The sequence below is a fragment of the Dioscorea cayenensis genome, chromosome 11 (genome assembly GCF_009730915.1).
Source record: "Dioscorea cayenensis subsp. rotundata cultivar TDr96_F1 chromosome 11, TDr96_F1_v2_PseudoChromosome.rev07_lg8_w22 25.fasta, whole genome shotgun sequence".
In the NCBI taxonomy this organism is placed as follows: Eukaryota; Viridiplantae; Streptophyta; class Magnoliopsida; order Dioscoreales; family Dioscoreaceae; genus Dioscorea; species Dioscorea cayenensis.
In genome coordinates, this window is record NC_052481.1 from 22379586 (window position 1) to 22398500 (window position 18915).

General features: G+C 34.2%; 3 protein-coding genes and 1 long non-coding RNA gene across 4 annotated transcripts; all 4 read left to right on the plus strand.

Moving 5' to 3' along the window:
* Positions 1-898: 898 nt before the first annotated feature.
* LOC120271862 lies at positions 899-3798 on the plus strand. Its single transcript, XR_005540070.1, has 3 exons — positions 899-975; positions 1896-1952; positions 3553-3798. It is a non-coding gene; the product is annotated as an uncharacterized LOC120271862 (long non-coding RNA).
* A 3829-nt stretch (positions 3799-7627) lies between these two features.
* Positions 7628-9164, plus strand: LOC120271796 (transcription factor PIF3-like). Its single transcript, XM_039278468.1, has 5 exons — positions 7628-7725; positions 7811-8321; positions 8543-8641; positions 8888-8953; positions 9054-9164. Exons 1-5 carry the CDS (start codon positions 7628-7630, stop codon positions 9162-9164), a joined length of 885 nt encoding a protein of 294 aa, XP_039134402.1.
* A 2449-nt stretch (positions 9165-11613) lies between these two features.
* Positions 11614-14692, plus strand: LOC120271806 (tetraspanin-18-like). The gene is made up of 6 exons (XM_039278477.1): positions 11614-11777; positions 11887-11986; positions 12657-12737; positions 12820-12924; positions 13365-13559; positions 14364-14692. Exons 1-6 carry the CDS (start codon positions 11731-11733, stop codon positions 14385-14387), a joined length of 552 nt encoding a protein of 183 aa, XP_039134411.1. The 5' UTR covers positions 11614-11730; the 3' UTR covers positions 14388-14692.
* A 488-nt stretch (positions 14693-15180) lies between these two features.
* LOC120271942 (monothiol glutaredoxin-S10-like) lies at positions 15181-17515 on the plus strand. Its single transcript, XM_039278627.1, has 5 exons — positions 15181-15698; positions 15788-15861; positions 16002-16076; positions 16607-16633; positions 17318-17515. Exons 1-5 carry the CDS (start codon positions 15409-15411, stop codon positions 17401-17403), a joined length of 552 nt encoding a protein of 183 aa, XP_039134561.1. The 5' UTR covers positions 15181-15408; the 3' UTR covers positions 17404-17515.
* The last annotated feature ends 1400 nt before the right edge of the window (positions 17516-18915 follow it).

Below are 18915 nucleotides of genomic sequence, written 5' to 3' on the forward strand. Positions count from 1 at the left end.
TTAAAGTATTTGACTTTCATGCTAGAGGTTGAAAGTTCAATTTCCTCCTAATATATGATTGTGACTCAAATAATGTGATCGCTTGCAATAGTCTATTCACGTTATCAAATATTATTTATATATATATATGAGCTTGTGTCTCTTAGGAGTCTCCTAGAGTCATTAAATGTTAATACAATGGCTCCCTTTGAGGATTCAATCCCCTCTTGAGGTCGAAGGCTCAACTCCCTCTCAATACATAATTGTGACTCAAATAATGTGATCGTTGCAATAGCCCTGTTCACGTTATCAAATATGATATATATATATATATATATATGAGCTTGTGTTTCATGAGGATGTCTCCTACAGTCGTTAAATGCTAATCCAATGGCTCCCTTTGAGGATTCAACTCCCTCCCGAGAATGAAGATTTAGCTCTCTCCCAATATATGTGTAATACCATGAACCTTTGGATAATTACTGGAAAAATATATTTATGGTATTACTACAGTTGCAGTAAGATTTTTCTACAGAGTAATCTTGTTGAGAAACCCCAAGTGGAAAGAATAAGGACCTAAGTGTAAAAGTTTTTAAAAGATTTTGGGTTAAAGAGTAATAGAAAAAGGATTGATATAAAATATTTCTGAAAATAAAGGACTGAAAGGTAAGATGGAGGGATCTTTTTGAAATGTTGTGTTATAATCCAGGGACCATTGGATAATTTAAAAGGACCTTTTAAGAATACTATTTCATAATTCAAGGACCATTTGGGAGTTTTTCAGGGACTGTTTTGTAAGAAATTATGTTTTCAGGGACTAAAAGTGAATTTCGGCTGAAAACTTAAGTTGGAGAAAACTCTAGATTTTGATGGTTCATCTTCTTCTCCATCTTTGTGCTACAGTACCCGAGAGAGAGGATGAAGAAATGAGAGGAAAATAGGATATTTGAGGTGGAGAACTTGGAGATCGCCGGAGAGAGTTCGCCGGAGTCCTTGGTAAGGTTTATTTTGGTTTAAATGATGTATAAATTTTAATTAAAAAGCTTGAGCAACCATGCTAAATTTTTAGCTTGTTTTTTATGAGTTTAGTTTGGTTTTGAATGGTAAAAGCATGGTTTATTGTTGATTGATGTTGAATACTTGAAGTTGTTTTGGAAAAACCCTTGTATTTGTGATGAAATTCCTTGAAAATGGAGGATGAGATTTTTCGGTTTCTATGTAGCAATTCTTGTAGCACCGAGATTAGGGTTTAGTTTAGTTAATTAAGTTGATGATTATGATGATTAAGGTGTTAATGATGATGGTTGGATTGGAATTGGTTGGGTTTAGCCAAATTGATTTGGTTGAGTTGAATTGAATTGATTGAGTTGAGTTTGATTTGGTTTAACCAGAGTTCATTTAATTGAATTGGAATTGGGTTTGGATGAGAATTGAAGTGGTTGGGTTTAATTGAATTGATCAGTGCCCGGTTTGATCAAATCGAGTTGAGTGTGGTTGGACTTGAATGGTTTTGGTTGAATTAAATTGGTTGAAGTTGATTTGGGTTTTGGTTTTAGATGTTGGGCTAAAGGTTTGGGCTGAACCAATTGGAAGAGAATGGGTTCGGTTGAACCAAGCTGGTTCAACAGAATTTGTATAAGAATTAAGTTGGTTCAAGGCTAGTGGGTTTAATTAAACCTGATTCAGTGAATTTGAGCTTGGTTCGAGTGGAATTGAGGTTGGTTCGAGTTGGTTCGAGAATGGTCAGCCCAAATTGAGTTGACTTAAGTGCAATTGGAGACCAGGTTTGATTATGCGAGGTCGAGGTTTGAGCCGATTGGAGTGAGTGGGCCCAATAGAGGTTGATTATTATTTTTTTGTATTTTTCTTTTGAGTTTAAATATGTTATTTATTTTTTTATTATATTATTCTATTAGGTGTTGTTCAGTCTTGGGAGGGAGTTCCAGGTCTAGCAAGGAACCCAAGGACACCAGGTGAGTTGGTAGTGGCTATTATTTTAAATAAATAAATTATTATTATTATTTTGAAATAATTGTTTAATGACTAGTATTTTGGAAATAAATGTTTAAGTATTTCATTTTATCATGTTTAATTGCGTATAAGTTCGAAATATACTTATATTTATTTTCCTATGATGTGCCATGATAACCGTATTGATACATCAGTTTTGTATAATTATACATATTTGTGAATAGTGAAAATACATGTATATGTGATTTAATTATTCAATTCATGTATTTATTTTTGGATGGGTACATATGCTGCTTTGATTTGGAATGATTTGTGAAATCATGTGCGCGTATTAAAATGTTTTTACCGACAATATTTGTGGAACTGGTTTTCATTCCTGGTATAGGAATGGTATTATGGATCTTTACTGTTATTATACATTGTTATACTTTTGGCATTGGCTTTGTGGAAAATAATGTTTATTTCCGTGATGTGAATACTTGTCCTGGAAAAGGATCACGTGTTATGATTTATCTGACGGATGGTATTATTCATGTATTTACTTGATGGTTTTGATGGTGACGGGCTGAGGCCCGACTCTGCCGATAGTGGGTCCCACACGGGCACCCTTTAGAGGTGGCGTGGTGGACTGAGTATTGATTTCTACGAGGGCGGTTCGGGTGGGAGGCGGAGGCCACGACTGGATATTCATCGGGTGGCCAGGGGGTCGCCGATCGGTGAGCCAGATGGGTCAAACGTTAGGGACATGAGTTCCTTGGCGGCTCGAACCTAGCCCGTGACGCGGCGAAGGTTTAGAGAGTTTTCTGAACTCATGTTATCTTTGGGTGAGTGTTGGGTATTGCTTTATTTTGAATTTGAAATTTATGTTATTTTTGAATTGTGATGATGGCAGTCTCTCACAAAAATTTGTGTTTTCGAGAAAATCAAATTGATGTTGATTTATGTTGAATTTATGTTTCAAAAGTTCTCTAAAGATTGTATTTTTGCTAAAATTCAGGTATTTTTGGAAAAGTTGGAAAAATTATTTGAGCGGTTGGTATTTATATACTTTATATCTATCGTATTTAAAGTCTTTTGAAATTATTAAGCCACTCTGAAGCCAATGAATGTCTTTGTAGTTGCGGGAGCAGGGGACCCTAGATTGCCTGATCGAGTATAGAGCTAGTCAGGGTTGAGTCCATGACTGCAGTGGGACCCATATCTTTCTTTCTATTTATTGGTGTCGTGATCTTGTAGCGGTTGTACCCGTAAATTTGAGTTATTGTATTCATGGTATTTATGTATTTGAGCATGAGTTGGTGTAAAGTTGTAAATTGTGATTTGTAGGTCGATTTAGTTTTAAAAAGCAGGTGTTAGTTTCAGGTTAAAAGAGAATTTTTAGCGATGGAGTCTAGCATTTCACTCCGATTAGAAGGGGTGAGTGTGACAATATGATTGTGACTCAAATAAGCTCTCTTTGAGGATTCACCCCCAATACCAGCCCCATCCAATCCATTATTGTGCTTTTTCCCCTCTCTTATTATCTCTCTTATTTTTTATCATTTACTAACATCCTTAAATAACTTTATATATATATATATATATATATCTAATTTTTCTCAGGAGGAGTTGGAAGCTCCTCTAACTCAACATCCAATGTTGGCTGATACAGCAAGAGGATGGCCTTGAGAAAGAGAGAGGCATGCTGCATGCATGGTTGCTTGGGAGGAGGGGCTTTGAACAGAGTTCAGCTTGTCTGTTTCTTAACTCATTCTTGTGCTTGTGGTGGCCCATACACACCACCCCATGTCACAATCTTACCAAGTCACTCTCTTCCTCTTGTACTCAAATTTTTATCCATATCCTCCCTCCTCCTCCGTCACATGGCTCCCCTCCCCTTTCCCCCCTGACAATGACCAGTTTTACACCTTCCAATTCAACTTGTTATTTTTTTTATTAAATAAATTCTTTTTTTTCTTTAAACCTATTGCTTCTTTTTCTTAATTTGCTCATCTGATTTATATCTATAATAATTTTTTAATCTATTTCTTTCATGTAGTATGTAAGTTTGTTTTTCAGTTGTTTTCTCACTTTTCTCTTCTCTGTAATTTTTGTAAATTATTGTTAATATTTTTTTTTATAGACATAACAATCCAACTTTGCATAATAAGATTGTTATAACAAGTGCCAATATGCTAATTATTTTTAATTTTAAATAACATTAAAATCTTTTTTTTTTTGTAATACAATATTAATTTAATAAAGATAAAATAAGAATTCTCTAATATAAAATTCAGCTCTCTTGTAATCTTTCATCCACACAAACACGCACTCACACTCTTGGAAAATTTTGTTGTATAGGTTACATTTCCTGGGGCTTATGTTAAACCCTCCATTCCAATCCAATTTTAATTTTCAAAATATATAAAAAATTAATTTTAAAAATAATATATATATATATATATATTTTTTTGAAAAAGTTTCTATGACATACTCCCTCCAATTTTTTTACTTGTGACGTTTTTGAGTCTGCTTTTTGTCTTTTTACATCGCATTGAAATTTTTATGTGACATTAGATATCAAATTTCACCTTTTTAATTTAATGTATTTATGCAATTTCAATATATACTCTATCAGTGGAGTTTTAAATAGAAGTAGTTTTGAAAAGTAATGAAAATTTTTATAAAATATAAGTAACAAACTAATTTTAACCAATTTTTTAATTAGTGTGAATTAAATATATATGATAAGTAAAAAAGAACGGAGGGAGTATGAGTGTAGGTTGTGACATCATTCGTGAGTTAATGGCGTATAAGTGTGGGGTGCAACATCACCCGTGAGTTAATGACATATGAGTGAGGGCCGTGAGTAAATTTCTAGAACGAGTATTCGAACCCTCACCACTCCACATGGCATATGAAAGATTTATTTTTAGTATTACTAAAAATTTGAACTAATTGACTTTGGCTAATAATAATATTTTTACAAAAATTAACATAAAAATATTTAAAAAAATTGAGAAAAAAAAAAAAGTAAAATAAAACTTGACCCCTATCTTTCTACCTCGTTAATAGAAATATATTCTGCGGGATGGCCTTATGATCAGAAATTAACTTTTAGTGTGATTGATATTGCAACAATTATAGTAACATTCATGTGGGATGGGCCCAACTGCCAAGCCTTGCAGTGTTGTGGGTTAATTGGAGATGCTCAACTAAAGAAGAAAAAGACGGAATCGAATCTAGGGAATCTAAAAGGGATCAACTCGTTGACACGTGTCCAGCCATGGCAGTGCCACCCAATGAATGCATGACATTAAATTAGGACAATGTAGACATGTGTCAGCAATCTGTCAATTGGTCCTAATGACTCAGGACAGGGTGGGTCATAACCCGAGGTTCACGTTTGGGTGCCGTTAAAAATTTCGCCTCAAAGCCTGGCTACGAGTTTTGAATTTTTTTTAGATGTATTTCAATTAAATACTATGTATTCCCATTTTAAAAAATAATTTAAGTTTTTTAATATAAATATTCAGTGAGAATGTAACAAATAATATATATATATATATATATATACTTCATGAATTAATAAGTACTTACATTTGTAATCACGTACTATAATCTCATGTTGTCATTAATCATTTTAAAAAATTTTAATTTTTTTTGGACAAAGGCCACATACTTTATTAAGAGATTGTCAAAAAATAGATATGTATAATGGTGCGCCAATTAAAATATTACCCATTATTCATGATATTTGTCATATAAATTTAAAAAACATAAATAATAAATATAAAAAATATTGTTACAAATTATTCATCATGCGTTCTATTCAATATTAAAACAAATGTAACGTTCTAACTTATACTGATCATACATGTTATTTTTGATTTTTATTTTTCACATGTGAAGAAGGTTTTTAAAACTGCTCGAATACTGGGCAAAAGCGCTCTTTATAAGAATTGAATTTTTTTAAAAAAATCATAATTTCAAAAATAGAATTACTTTAGTTTTATCTTTTTAAATAATTTATATATTTATCCTTTTAATTTTTTTAAGATTTAAATAATTATAAATTATTTGAGATTATATTAATAATTAAAAAATAAACTAAAAATAAAATTGCCCATGAAGATGTAAAGATGTAGAAAAATAAATCTTGCATGTACATTATCATTACATTTATAATTATTTGAATGTTGTGGTCATCATGAATGATATTAATAAAACCTAATGGTACCAACTATTATATACACAGTATAGAAGAAATTACATTCAATGTTGAGCAACTCACATGAATTCTTCAATCTCTGTTATTCCCATTTTTTTTTTTTCATCCGAATCTCATACATAATTAGAAATTTATTTTGGACGAAGTGGTATGAAATGAAGAAGTGAGGAAAATACTATTTTTTTAAAAAAATAAAAAAAATAATATCACTTCTAATAATTTTAGTATTTATTTATTAAAAATAAAACAACATTAGAAATAGAGAGATGTCAAACCACTTTTCTTCATTTCCTCCCACTTTCTCTCAAATGAGTATCTTTCCAACAATGTGAAAATAAGGATGAATGATCTCTGCGTGGATACACTGATTTTTTATTTTATTTTTTAAAATTTTTAGTTTTCTAATTAATCTACAAATTGTGAGTTCTTAATTAAGAAAGAGGCAGTTGAATCTTCTCTTCTTCTTCTTTGATGAGATGGGACCATGTGTCTCAGCATGCACAGACATGGAAACACGCACATCTCTACTTGTTTTTCTTCTTCTTTCTTTTATGATGTGATGAACCAATGTGTCTGAATACGTACAAACAAAATATTAATACTTCACTCATATTTACTTCACTATAGAAAAGTTAAAATTTGAATACAAATTTTTAATCGAAATACGAAGATATCATAAAAGTCATCTAATCTGTTTATGGAATTAGGATATTCACTGATTTCAGTCTATTATATTTTGACACTTGTTATATATGATATTATTATTATTTTTTATTATGATTTGGGGACACATGTCAGATTTTAATAGAGTGAAACCAAGATATACTATAGTTCCAGAACCAGACAAGATAACTTTAATATCACACAAGAGACCCCATGAATTCTGTCTGAGTTGAAATTTAAAGCTATATTTTTAATTAGTAAGACATAAACATAATGTACAGAAAATTCATAAATTCTGTCAGAGTTGAAATTCAAAACTATATTTTTAATTAGTACGACATAAACATACTGTACAAAAAATCCAAAGCATGCCAATATATTAAAAAAAAAAAGATCTTTAACAAAAGCAGTTAAATGACCCTCTACTTCTCTACTCAATATACAAGTATATAGAAAACAACAAAATCAAAATAATTAAAATAAATTGTATAAATTAAAAACCAAAATTAATCAAGAGGTGCATAGAAAGCAATGGAACAGAAAGAGGCAAGTCTGTAAGTCGGCTTAATTACAATGCAAGTGAAAACATGTCTGCACCTTCCCAACAATACAATCATCGTCCGACACCGAGCTGCTTCTCTTTTTTATAATAACTTATTTTTATTTTCAATAACACCCTTACAATTAATTCCAATTATATATTTAATCCCCCCCTCTGAAACACCACTATAATCTACACTACATCTATAAAAATACTCTATAGTCCCCAATAAAGCTTTCCCGGCCACCACCTCACCATAACTCATGGATCACTACGTTCCAGACTATGAATTGGAAGATGATGGTATTTACAACCAGCTTCCCGCTTTATCGCCCATTATCAACGGCCCGATCCTACCCTCGTTGGTTCCCAGCCGTTGATTTCATATTAAAAATCAAATTTTTTTAATTGAATGTTAATAATTTTTGATAAACTAATGTATGTAGGAATGAAGTGGACTTACTAGGATTGATATGGAGGAAAGGCAACATAGAAGAGCTGGACGAGCAGCCCCTGAAAGTCTTAATTCATGAGCTTGAGATGGAGTTATGGTTGCACTGTGAGAACAAGCGTCTTGAGGACAATCTTGCACGGTTCGAAACAACGTGCATGGATCCGATGATGTCGGTGGTGAACTATATGGTACCATCATTGGAGCAGCCTTTGCCGATAATGGAGTTATCGAAAGAGGATCATGGGATGATTGATGATGGTGATAATGATGATGATGATGATGATGATGATGATGATGATCAGATGCTAATAAGTGTTGTACGTGGGAAGGTGTATGAGAATTCTAAGGAGTTGATGGCGGTGGTCGAGGACTCTACCGATAACGTTGCACCGCCGCCGGTGGTGGTGATGGCTGCTAGTGATCAAGCTAGTTCATCCATGAGTAGAGGAAAGAAACGGAAGCCTGTGATCAGTGAAGCTCCGCCGTCTGATCCTGTTCCTGAGGTTTGCATGCATGTCTTTCAATCTCTCTCTTTATATTTTATATCATGGTTACTCTTTTGGAATTTTGGCACCTTTGACAAAATGAATTTATTATTATATATATATAGGTTGAATCAGGAGAAAAGGAGACAACCTGCAGTGTTAAAAAGGTTTGTCCTGTGATTAAATGAATTTATAAGCAATATTTTTGCAGTTTTATAATTATATGAAAACATTGATAGGTTGTTGATGATGAATCTGGAGAAAAAGAGCAAAGAAATGGCAAAACTGCACCTGGAAAAAAGACTAGAGCTGCTGCTGTTCACAATCTCTCTGAGAGAGTGTGTGCATAACATAATTATATATATTATATTAATTATGGAGAATATATATATATATATTAATTTGGTAGTTTTAATTTGTTTGGCAGAGACGCAGAGACAAGATTAATGAAAGGATGAAAACCCTGCAAGACCTCATACCCAAATGCAACAAGGTTCTTCTCAACATCTCATGCATGCACTTTCAATTAATCCTCTGTTCTGGAAATAACATCTTATTGATTCCTTCATTAATTCTTTTTTCAGGTTGATAAAGCTTCCATGTTGGATGAGGCCATTGAATACGTTAAATCTCTTCAAAATCAAGTCAAAGTATGTGTGTGTGTTTGTGCATATATATATATATATATATATAGATCAAAAGTTTTGAAGATTAATTAGTAGTAAAATTAAAAGTGCCAAAATGTTGTAGGCCATGTCTGTGAAAATGAACAGCATGAACTCAATGAAGTATACTGCTGCACCTGGAGTTCCTTACTACACTCCAATTGGAATGAATTTAACAATGATGATGGGGGGCTGAAATGGCTGCAACTGGGAGATATGCACAACCTATGATACACTGTGGACAAGTCTTTCCCACATCCACAAGTTCCAAGAGTTCCCCAAGTTGTTCTTAACCCCAAGTTCAATAGTTTCTCCAGTCATGCCTTCTTCATCCTCTTCCATCCCTGATCAGGGAAAAAGAACAAGCACCTGGACAACCAGATCCAGCACTCAACTTCACTTTCATCAATGCTCCCAATATGGTGCAAATCCCAAGCACTAATCCTGATCTTGAGGTTAGTTCTCTTGTTCTTTTTCTGCTTGTTTTTTTATCTATATATATATATTTATATTTATCTTTTTCTCCACAGGCTCATGTTTTTGCTGAACTAAAGTCTAGCAAATGAAGTGATGAACCTCACTCAAGCTGGAAAGGTTTATGTTCTGTTTAATATTAATAGAGTAAGTTGTTTTCCTGCAGGCTTGTATATATGAGTCCTTCTTTTGGCTTTGTTTAATGCAATATATAATCTAATGTTATTGAACTTAATTTATCACTAAATTAATTATCACCAAAGTGAATTCTTCTTAAAATGAAATATTATAATAAGGATGTTGGGTTCCATTATTGTATTCCAGAGATGGGATGGATTTGCATGGCCCTCTGAATTCTTTGGAGTTTTTCCAGACATGAAGTTGATTGTTGTCAGTGTGGAGGGTCAAGTAAGAAAGCACTTTCTCTGATGCCAATGCTAGATTAGATGTTTGTCTCTGATTATTTAATGAGTTGTGACTATATTCATGAATGTCAATATATGGAAAGAAAGTGTGGTCCAAATTTGCACAAAGAGAATGGCAATCAAACAGGAAGAAAAGGAAAGGACAAGTGAGCATGACAACCAAGCATAAGGAAAAGGAAATAACTCAGTTTCTATCAATAATCCCAGTTTATTTATATTGCATTGTGGCACATATATATTCATTGATATAATGCAAGCAAAGATTAATTTGCATGAAATAAATGAGAGGACATGTTTTATGAATCCATTGTTATTAAAATGTCAAGATTAATTTAATACAAAGATTATTTCATGATATAATTAAAATCATAGATGTAATTGATTTTTAAAGTGGATAAATACAAAATAAAGCACAAAGCAATTTACATGCCCACAGATAAAAATTTTCGCTTCTAAAGATAAACAGGTAATTAAAATATTAATCCAATATAAAAAAGAAAGGCACAAGAGTTATTTCATACTCTATATATTTATTATCTTACATTCTAAAGTAGGAAATTTATCATATTTCTACCACTTTTCTTCCATGCAAAGGACTTGAACATTGATAGTGAGATATTCATGCTTGGCAGGCAATGAAGTAATCTTTGCTAGCATACTTGAGACCTTGTGATTTGAGACATTGTTTTTTTTATTTTTTTTGGAAGAGGAGTGGGGCGAACCCACTAGAGACCCCAGAGACATACACAAACTTCGATGGAACAAGTGAGAACAGGGCCGCGCTCATATGGGTGCTGGAACCCACGTGAATAAAATGTTTATTTTTGTTAAACTAACACGGAATAAACAAAAATAATAATGTTAAAAAACAGTAAAAGATTATAGGATTTTAATTTTGTTAAACTAAAATGTTTATTTTAGTGTTTAAATAAAAAAATATTTTTTTAAAGTTTTTGACCTATGTAAAAATATTCAATCTTCTTTTTCTAATGGATCTTTTTAGTTTTTAATTAGGTTGAATTATTAATCATAAACAATTTTTTTTAATGTATAAATATGAATAAGTAGGTAACTATTTTTATTTTTATTTTTATTTTTATGAAATTGACTACATTAAAGGGTGTGTACTGACCAGATTATTTAGTCCGTGCACTCTTAATACAGGAATCAAAATGAAAGGTTTGTGTTCAAACATTCACAATTAGTCATTGATTATCATTAATATTTTTTTAACAAATCTTGATCACGACAACTTTGAATATTTTATATTTATTTTTCCATATGGGCCAAATAGCTTACATAGGCTATGGGTCCTTTGATTTATCTATTTTTTTATTTTTTATTTTTTAAATTAATGACTAAATTAAAAATAGTCAAGGTCCAAGGACACCTTCACCCCATCAAATTACAACTAACTCCAACTTTTTCAAGCTAATCATTCACTCCGTTTTTTTCCGGGCCCGTCCTCTCAATTTCCCAACCACCTTTATTTATTTATTTATTTATTTATTTATTATTTATTTATTTATTTATTATTATTTATTATTTATTATTAATAAATAACAAAAGATCTCCATTTTCAAGTTTCAAGCGTCTTCTCTCCCAATCGTCGTTCCTCGTTGCCCCCAAGATCCCATTCTCCTCCATTCTCCTCTTCTTCTCTCTTCCGTGAGATCGAAAGGAGAGAGAAGAACAGGATCTTGGAGTTTTTAGGAATTAGGGTTTCGATCTACCAGAGAGTGCGCCCTAACTTGTGCCGCAGCTGCCTCGCAGCTCTTCTCAAAATCCTGAATTTTTTCCAGGCGTTTACAGGATTCTCCATCCTTATCTATTCGTTATGGGTTTTGAATCGTTGCTTCAGGGATGGAATCGAGATTGGCTTTTGATTTCCACAAGCTCCCGGCTCCATGGTGGTGACCCTTTTAATTATTTCTTTGCTTTTGAATTTTTATTGTTCAATCTGATGTTTCTTGTGGAATTTTATTTATTTATTTTGGATTTGTATCTTTTGGGATGAAGGTTTGTGTGCGCTTTGATGGGATTTGGCGTTTTGATGTGTTTGATCGCTTTCATTGGACATGTTGCAGCTGAAGTAATTAGTGGTTGCTGCCTCTGTTTCGTATCCTTCTTTAAATTTCGTTTTTTGTTGATGTATTGATTTTTTTAAAGATTTTTCATTTTGGTATTTCTTGTTGCATGCTATGTGGATCCTGTCAATTCAACAATCAATTTAGGAATTCAAGTATGTATTGGATGGAGATAATGGAGTTCAACATGTTAAAACTAAATTTAGACTCTTGTTTGGATTGGTGATAATTTTATTTAGTTTAATGCTAAAAATTATGCTTTTAAAAATTCTTGCTATCTTTGCAGAGTTTGTTTCACAACCATTGAGCTATTTTTATGCAAAAGGCAATACCTTTGTTATCCATGCTTCTCTATTGGTTGTGAAATTTAAGCTCGACTTAATATTGAAAGCTACTTTAAGGTAAATCTTAAGGTTTGTCGGTTTATTTAGTGATCCATATTCCGCGGACTTTTTCTTGACCCTTGTGTTTGGCTGGGCAATTCACCTAATAATACTGAATCAATTTTGGAAGTTGTTGTCGCCATCAACATGTTGCATGCTCTAATTCGTCGTGGTGTATCTGAACTATATTTGCAAGATCTTCAATAATATTTTGACAAGTTGTACCTTCATTAATTTTTTTGGCTGTTCATGTTTGCAAGCACTACCTTCTTTTCAATTGTACAATTTGTATCCTTTTCTTAACTTGGCTTGACTGCAGTATGCTGCATTGGTAACCATACTTATTTTATTCGAAACTGGTTTGGTGGCTGACCTAATATACAACAAAAGATGGGAAGCGGTGAGTTTCCATGATTTAGATTGAACTCTACTTTCTATGAAGCATATGGAGTCTTGAGGCTGTTTGTGTCATGTGCTTGCAGGACCTTCCATATGATACCACTGGAGAATTGTCAAGACTTTCTGCATTTATTGAAGAAAATCTAGATATAGTTAAGTGGGCTGTCATGACTGTGGTTATTATTCAGGTATGCCAGATTCTGAATTCTACGAGTTAACTGTTTGTGCTTGCTGATGATTATTAAGCACTGGTTCAAAAGCATGCAATGCATGTGGATTTTGAGAAGCCACAATTAATTTGGTTTAGATCATGCTGACATGCAAGCAAAACCATCTTATATTCCAGAAGTTCATTATGGTTCTGTTATTTTTGCCTCACTAAAAAATTTAATGTCATTTAAAATGGTTTGGCATTTATTTTGAATTATAAGCAAAACAGATACAAATTAACAATGTCAAACACAAAATGGTTTAGCATTATAAAGTTGTGAAGTTCATTGGCTGTTAGGGTTGCTTTTTGAATTTTAACTATGACTACTTTATTAAGTGTGGTAATTGAATAAATCATTGAGCAATTTATTTGATATTTCTATTATGTTCACTGCATGGATGTCTTCTCTTTCTGCAGTCACTTTCGCTTTTATTGGCGTTGGTTGTGAGGGTTATGATTCCAACAAGGAGAGAATACTATGATAGTGATGAAGATTTTCTTGTGCTTAGAAGACCACTGCTCAATCCACAGCCTATCCCAACATATGCTCCACACTCTGTTGAGAACCCTGGTCATCAACCAGACATGTGGAGTTCACGAATGCGGCAGAAGGTATGCTTAAGTTTGCCCTGATGTTAAGCAGTTAAGTATTCTCAATTAAAAGTTAGCTAAATGGTCCGAGTCTTATTAGGTTTGTAGACCATTAATTCAAAAGGCACTATCCTATCTCAAATTATAAACCAGATAGCCATATGCAATACTTGAGAGTGTAATTTTACGAATACCCATGAAAGATGCTGAGACATGCCTATCCTTTGATTGAAGAGAACCAACAATGGCCATTACTTAGGTTTGGTTTTAGTGATTACCATCCTTCTTCATAACTTGCTTACAATCTAGCCAATGACCTTCGGGTCTATTGGTACACGGGTCGCCAATAGAGCTCTCACCGAGTGGTAAGAGTTCGATTCTCGGCTGAGGGCACATTTCTGGGAGTTGTGAATAGTGATTGTGTACGGGTGGTTCCAGCGCCCACGTGAGCATGGCCCCGTCCCCACTTATTCCACCGAGGCTTGTGCATGTCCCTGGGGTCTCCAGTGGGTTCGCCCCGCTCCTTTTCCCAAAAAAAAAAAAACTTGCTTACAATCTCAAACCAACAACACACAGCAGTTGCCTCTAGTTCTTCATCAAATGATGTTTTTATACATTCAAAATGAGAAGGAAAGAACTTTATTATCTTGCATGTTTCTGTTTAATTATCAATGCAGCTAAAATTCTTGATGTGTGGTAATAGTAGCAGATAAATTGATACTATAGAGGTGGCTGTCTGGCAAGGGAACTTGTTTAGGTATCAATATACAATTATACAACAGGTGCTGATACTTTATCCCTTTTTTTACCTTCCCTTCCCTGCAGTATGGGTTAAGTCAAAGCAGCTAGTTGGGCTCAAATTTTACTGCATGATGAGTCTTTACACAACAGATTGATGGTGAAGGTGTGTAAAATTAATGTCCATATGTTTATGCATGTAATGTTATTCATCCATTTCTTTTCATTATGTGTTGATTCTGTGCATAGTTGTGGTGAAATTTAGGCGCTTGGTATTATTTATAGTGTTGATAATTTAACTGCGATGCTATAGCATTGTATATTCCAGACTGAAAATGTGGTGGCGTTTGTACTGTTGTTAATTGCCTATTGTATTATTATACTTTCAATGCATTGTTTAACTGAAAAATATTTAACTGCAATGTATGTATATACCTAAATTAATGAGAAATAAGAAAAGCTAAGGTGCATGTGAAATTATTTTAAATTGTTATTATTTAACTGGAAGAATCATTTTCAAATTTGTTAAGATCATATTATATATATATATATATGTTTCATCTAAAATCACAAATAATTGGAGTTTTTTTATAATCCTAAATAAAAATTTATATTTGGTAGAATAAAAAAATTTAAAAGATTTTTTTAACAATTTAAACCTTCTAATTTTTCCCCCAAAAAGAAAAAAAAAAAATGTAATGTGCCTTCTTAAATTTCTGGTCCACTAAAAATGGCATGTGCCACACGAATTTTTTTTAAAAAATCTCATAGAACAACAATCAATCATTATCATTTTGATTGCTATGAAGCTGATGTATATCAGTATATATATTTATAAATTAGAATTTCTCTATATTGATGTAAATATGGAAAAAATAATAATTTGAGAAAACAGCCAGAATTAGATAGTGAACCTGGATGAGCTTCAAGTCATTTACACGCTGACGTCAGCGCCCAGTCGTCGTTCAATCGGATCTAGATTCTAGACTAGAGATCCGACTAGATCCCTGGCGGCGAGAGATCCGAAACTAACGGGCTCCGAATAAGGATACATATCTCCGCCGGACCAACAGATCAACCCCAGTGCGTCACCATCATCGACATTAGAGAATAGAGCTCTCGTTGAGAAACAATGGCGGAGAGCTGCAGCCTTGTTCGCTTCCGCGCTGCCCTCTGCCCTGCCTTCAAGCCCTCTCCGTTCGATCCTCTCCTTTCTCCGATCGCCTCTTTCTCCCTTCCTTCTTTGCTTCCCTCCTCGCCTCCCTCGCTTCGGTATCAGCGTCGGAGAGGGAGGAGAGATGGATCTCTGGTTGTTCGTTCGATGTCCTCTTCGTCGGCTTCTTTTGGCTCGCGGTTGGAGGAATCCGTGAGGAAGACGGTCTCCGAGAACCCCGTCGTCATCTATTCCAAGACCTGGTGTTCGTGAGTCCTGATCGATCTCTTTCTCTGTCTACGATTCTATTGTGTAGTTCTTTGGTTGGTGCCGTGGTGTGATCCGCTTGGAAATGCAGGTATTCGATGGAGGTGAAGTCGCGGTTGAAGCGTCTTGGAGTGCAGCCTCTCGTCATCGAGTTGGATCGGCTTGGTTAGCATTGATTTCCACTCAATTTTGATTTTGGGTTATTGGCATTGATCATGTTGTTCATCGAGAGGAATTTATGCTGTTTTTTTAATTGGTTTCTGAATTGAGGGAATGCATTGATAGATTGGATGGTTTTGTTTCAGGACCCCAAGGTCCACAGCTGCAGAAGATGTTGGAGCGGATCACGGGACAGTTCACTGTTCCTAATGTTTTTATTGGTATGAATTTCCTAGTTTTATATTGAATTGGATCTCTTTATAGCTTGAGTTTCCAATGCTTGCTAGAAGTCCTTGGATGATCTGTTTCTTGCATCTGTAATGATACAACACCACCACACCACCATATACTTTTGTATTTGATGAAGTTTAACATTGAAAATGGAAGAATAAGTGATTGTTTAAGCAACTTTTTCAGTCTTTTTAATAGACTTGCGATATTTCTTTTCCCTAACTATTGCTTTAGTTACCCACACTAAGAATCAAATCAATGCATTTTTAGATTCTACACGCTGTGAATGCATGAGGATTTGAGTTACGGTGCTTATGTCCTCTTCACAAATTGTGTGGAATTGTATTTGTTTCAATGTGTAGCCATTAATCTGATTCTGCTTCAAATAAGGACTTGGTATCTGGATAGCTGATTGACATTATGTTTGGCATTCAACATGTAAACTTCCCTTGTCCTTATTAATCTAGCTGTATTGAGGTGTCACTTTCTTTCAACTAACTATTTATGCTTTGTTGAACAGGAGGCAAGCATATTGGTGGCTGCTCAGGTAATTGTCTCTTCTCAGCTCTCTGAGATGCATCAGTTTATGGTTACCTTGGTTTTGGTAACTGTGACTAGGTCCAAAAGTGTGAAAAGTTTTTTTTTTTGGTCTCAGAACAAAAATAAATAAATAAACAGGAAATGATAATAATCTAAGAATGTGGGAAGAGGAGCGGGGGCAAACCCACTAGAAACCCCGGGCGACGCGCATGCCCCTCGGTGGAATAAGTGGGGACGGGGCCAGCTCGCGCTGGCTCGAACCACCCGCATACAATTACTATTCACAACTCACGTAAATGCGCTCACCGGAATCGAACTCTCACCACTCGGTGAAAGTCTCTATCGGCGACCGTGTCACTAAATAGACCCGAAGGTCGTTGGCTATAATCTAAGAATGTTTAAACTATTGTTCTTGTACCATTATGCTCTTATACTAGTTGAATTTGACTAAATGTGGCCGTCCTCTGCTGCCGCTCTTAGGTCAAGTATGAGCTCAGGCATTAGTTGACATAGTCTTCTTTTTCTGTGTAGTTACTGGTATTGTTTCCTTGCTGGTGTAGTTTTAGGGAGATTACAACGACACTACCATGCAAAATGTTGTGTTCATGTCAATCTTTATTGTTGTTGTTTATTGTGTTTTCAGAAATATTTTCAACTAAATACATGTTTGTGACTAATTTATCAACTGCAGATACTGTAAAACTTTACCAGAAAGGCGAGCTAACTGCTATGCTTTCAGAGCTAAATATTAGCACAAATAGTTTGCTGAAGCCTTAATCGAATTTGAAGTTATTGACTGCAGTTTTCATGGACCGTGGGAGTACATAACTTCATGTCTCATTAATTTTTTCTTCTCACCATAGTTAACTAATGACCTTATGTGTGTGATAAGTTTTCGAGTCTTGGCTGTATCTGCTAGCATTATTTCTGTACTTTGACACTGCATTTCTGCAGAGCTTCTATGAATAACTTAATAGTATGATGGATCCACTTGATGCTCCAGCTTAACTTCTCTGGGTATACCTGCTTGTGTTGCTGGTTTTCCTTTTATATTATTCTGAATCTTCTACATTGATTTAATTTGCTCACATTAACAAGGCACTCTTTACATTCATGATCATGCACATAGTGATATTGGAATGAAAACCATGTGATTTTCGTAATAATAATGGATAGATACAATTTGTAAACATATAGTATGTGTTCTGCTTATTCTCCAATTTGAGCATTATTCCTTTCATGAGATTTTCTGCCAAATGGTGGATTTCAATTGAATCACCTGTAGTGATTTTGTCAACTCCCCATTATGAAGCATCAATATCTCGGGCATCTATCGTATTAAGATCACAGTTAAGTGCTTAGTATGAGGTTTTGGAAGAAGTATGTGATTTTATGTGTGGATGCTTTAAAATAATTGCATGAACATCCCATGACTCATAGTACAAGATAGAGACATTCATGTTAGGACATTGTTGATGGCCATTTAGTCTCGCTTATACTCATTTACGTGTGTTACCATATGACCATTATCTGACCATCCACTTTTGTTAATTGGGATGAATAAGTGGGGTTTCACTGAAAAAGAAATATTATGAATAATTATCAGTTGTCATATGCTCTGGTTATTTTGTGATTTGGGTAATCTGTGTATAACAATACAGTACTATGCACCTTCAAGGAAGAGCTTCTTTAAATAATGAATGTCTTTCAATTGCACAGAGGTATATAATTTGAAGTGTTTATATATTATTCATTACTTATAATCTTAGAGAGCCACCATGTGATGCTGTAAGATCAGTGATAATCTCTCTCAAATGAAGGACAATCTCACGTATCCCTCTCCAAATTTGTGGTGCATTCCAAGAATCAGAGAGGGAAACTTAGAAAAACAGGAGGATAAAATGACAGAGAAGAGGGCAGGGAACAGGATTGGAAGGATGCATGGACGGATCCAGTAGTGTTGAGGAGGCCGAACATGAGGACGATGACCATGGAGTCACTGCATTCTCTTGCTCTTTGCACCAAAGGTCAGCCCATCTCTTTTTGTTTCTTTGAGAAATTTATGAGCTCTAGCATTCCTTTGTTTTCTCTTTCCTTTTGAGCATAGTTTGATGTTTGATTTTTTATGCATGCACGGGCTGTGTGAGTATAGATAATAATATATCAGTATTTAATCTTACAGAGTTGGATTGAGGAAGGAAATGCAGAAGGTAGGCTTATTGGGACACATTTAATGCCAAAAATTAGGATTTTTCTCACATGAATCATGTGGTTAGGTTGCAGATGTTA

What these genes read in the sequence shown, in the direction of transcription:
- LOC120271942 (XM_039278627.1), top strand. Translation starts at nt 15,409, where the DNA reads ATGGCGGAGAGCTGCAGCCTTGTTCGCTTCCGCGCTGCCCTCTGCCCT. An exon ending in TATTCCAAGACCTGGTGTTC is followed by an intron (nt 15,699 to 15,787) that starts GTGAGTCCTGAT and finishes TTGGAAATGCAG; the next exon opens with GTATTCGATGGAGGTGAAGT. An exon ending in CATCGAGTTGGATCGGCTTG is followed by an intron (nt 15,862 to 16,001) that starts GTTAGCATTGAT and finishes GTTTTGTTTCAG; the next exon opens with GACCCCAAGGTCCACAGCTG.
- LOC120271806 (XM_039278477.1), top strand. Translation starts at nt 11,731, where the DNA reads ATGGAATCGAGATTGGCTTTTGATTTCCACAAGCTCCCGGCTCCATG. An exon ending in CACAAGCTCCCGGCTCCATG is followed by an intron (nt 11,778 to 11,886) that starts GTGGTGACCCTT and finishes TTTGGGATGAAG; the next exon opens with GTTTGTGTGCGCTTTGATGG. An exon ending in GTGGTTGCTGCCTCTGTTTC is followed by an intron (nt 11,987 to 12,656) that starts GTATCCTTCTTT and finishes GCTTGACTGCAG; the next exon opens with TATGCTGCATTGGTAACCAT.
- LOC120271796 (XM_039278468.1), top strand. Translation starts at nt 7,628, where the DNA reads ATGGATCACTACGTTCCAGACTATGAATTGGAAGATGATGGTATTTAC. An exon ending in AACGGCCCGATCCTACCCTC is followed by an intron (nt 7,726 to 7,810) that starts GTTGGTTCCCAG and finishes TAATGTATGTAG; the next exon opens with GAATGAAGTGGACTTACTAG. An exon ending in TTCACAATCTCTCTGAGAGA is followed by an intron (nt 8,642 to 8,887) that starts GTGTGTGCATAA and finishes TTCTTTTTTCAG; the next exon opens with GTTGATAAAGCTTCCATGTT.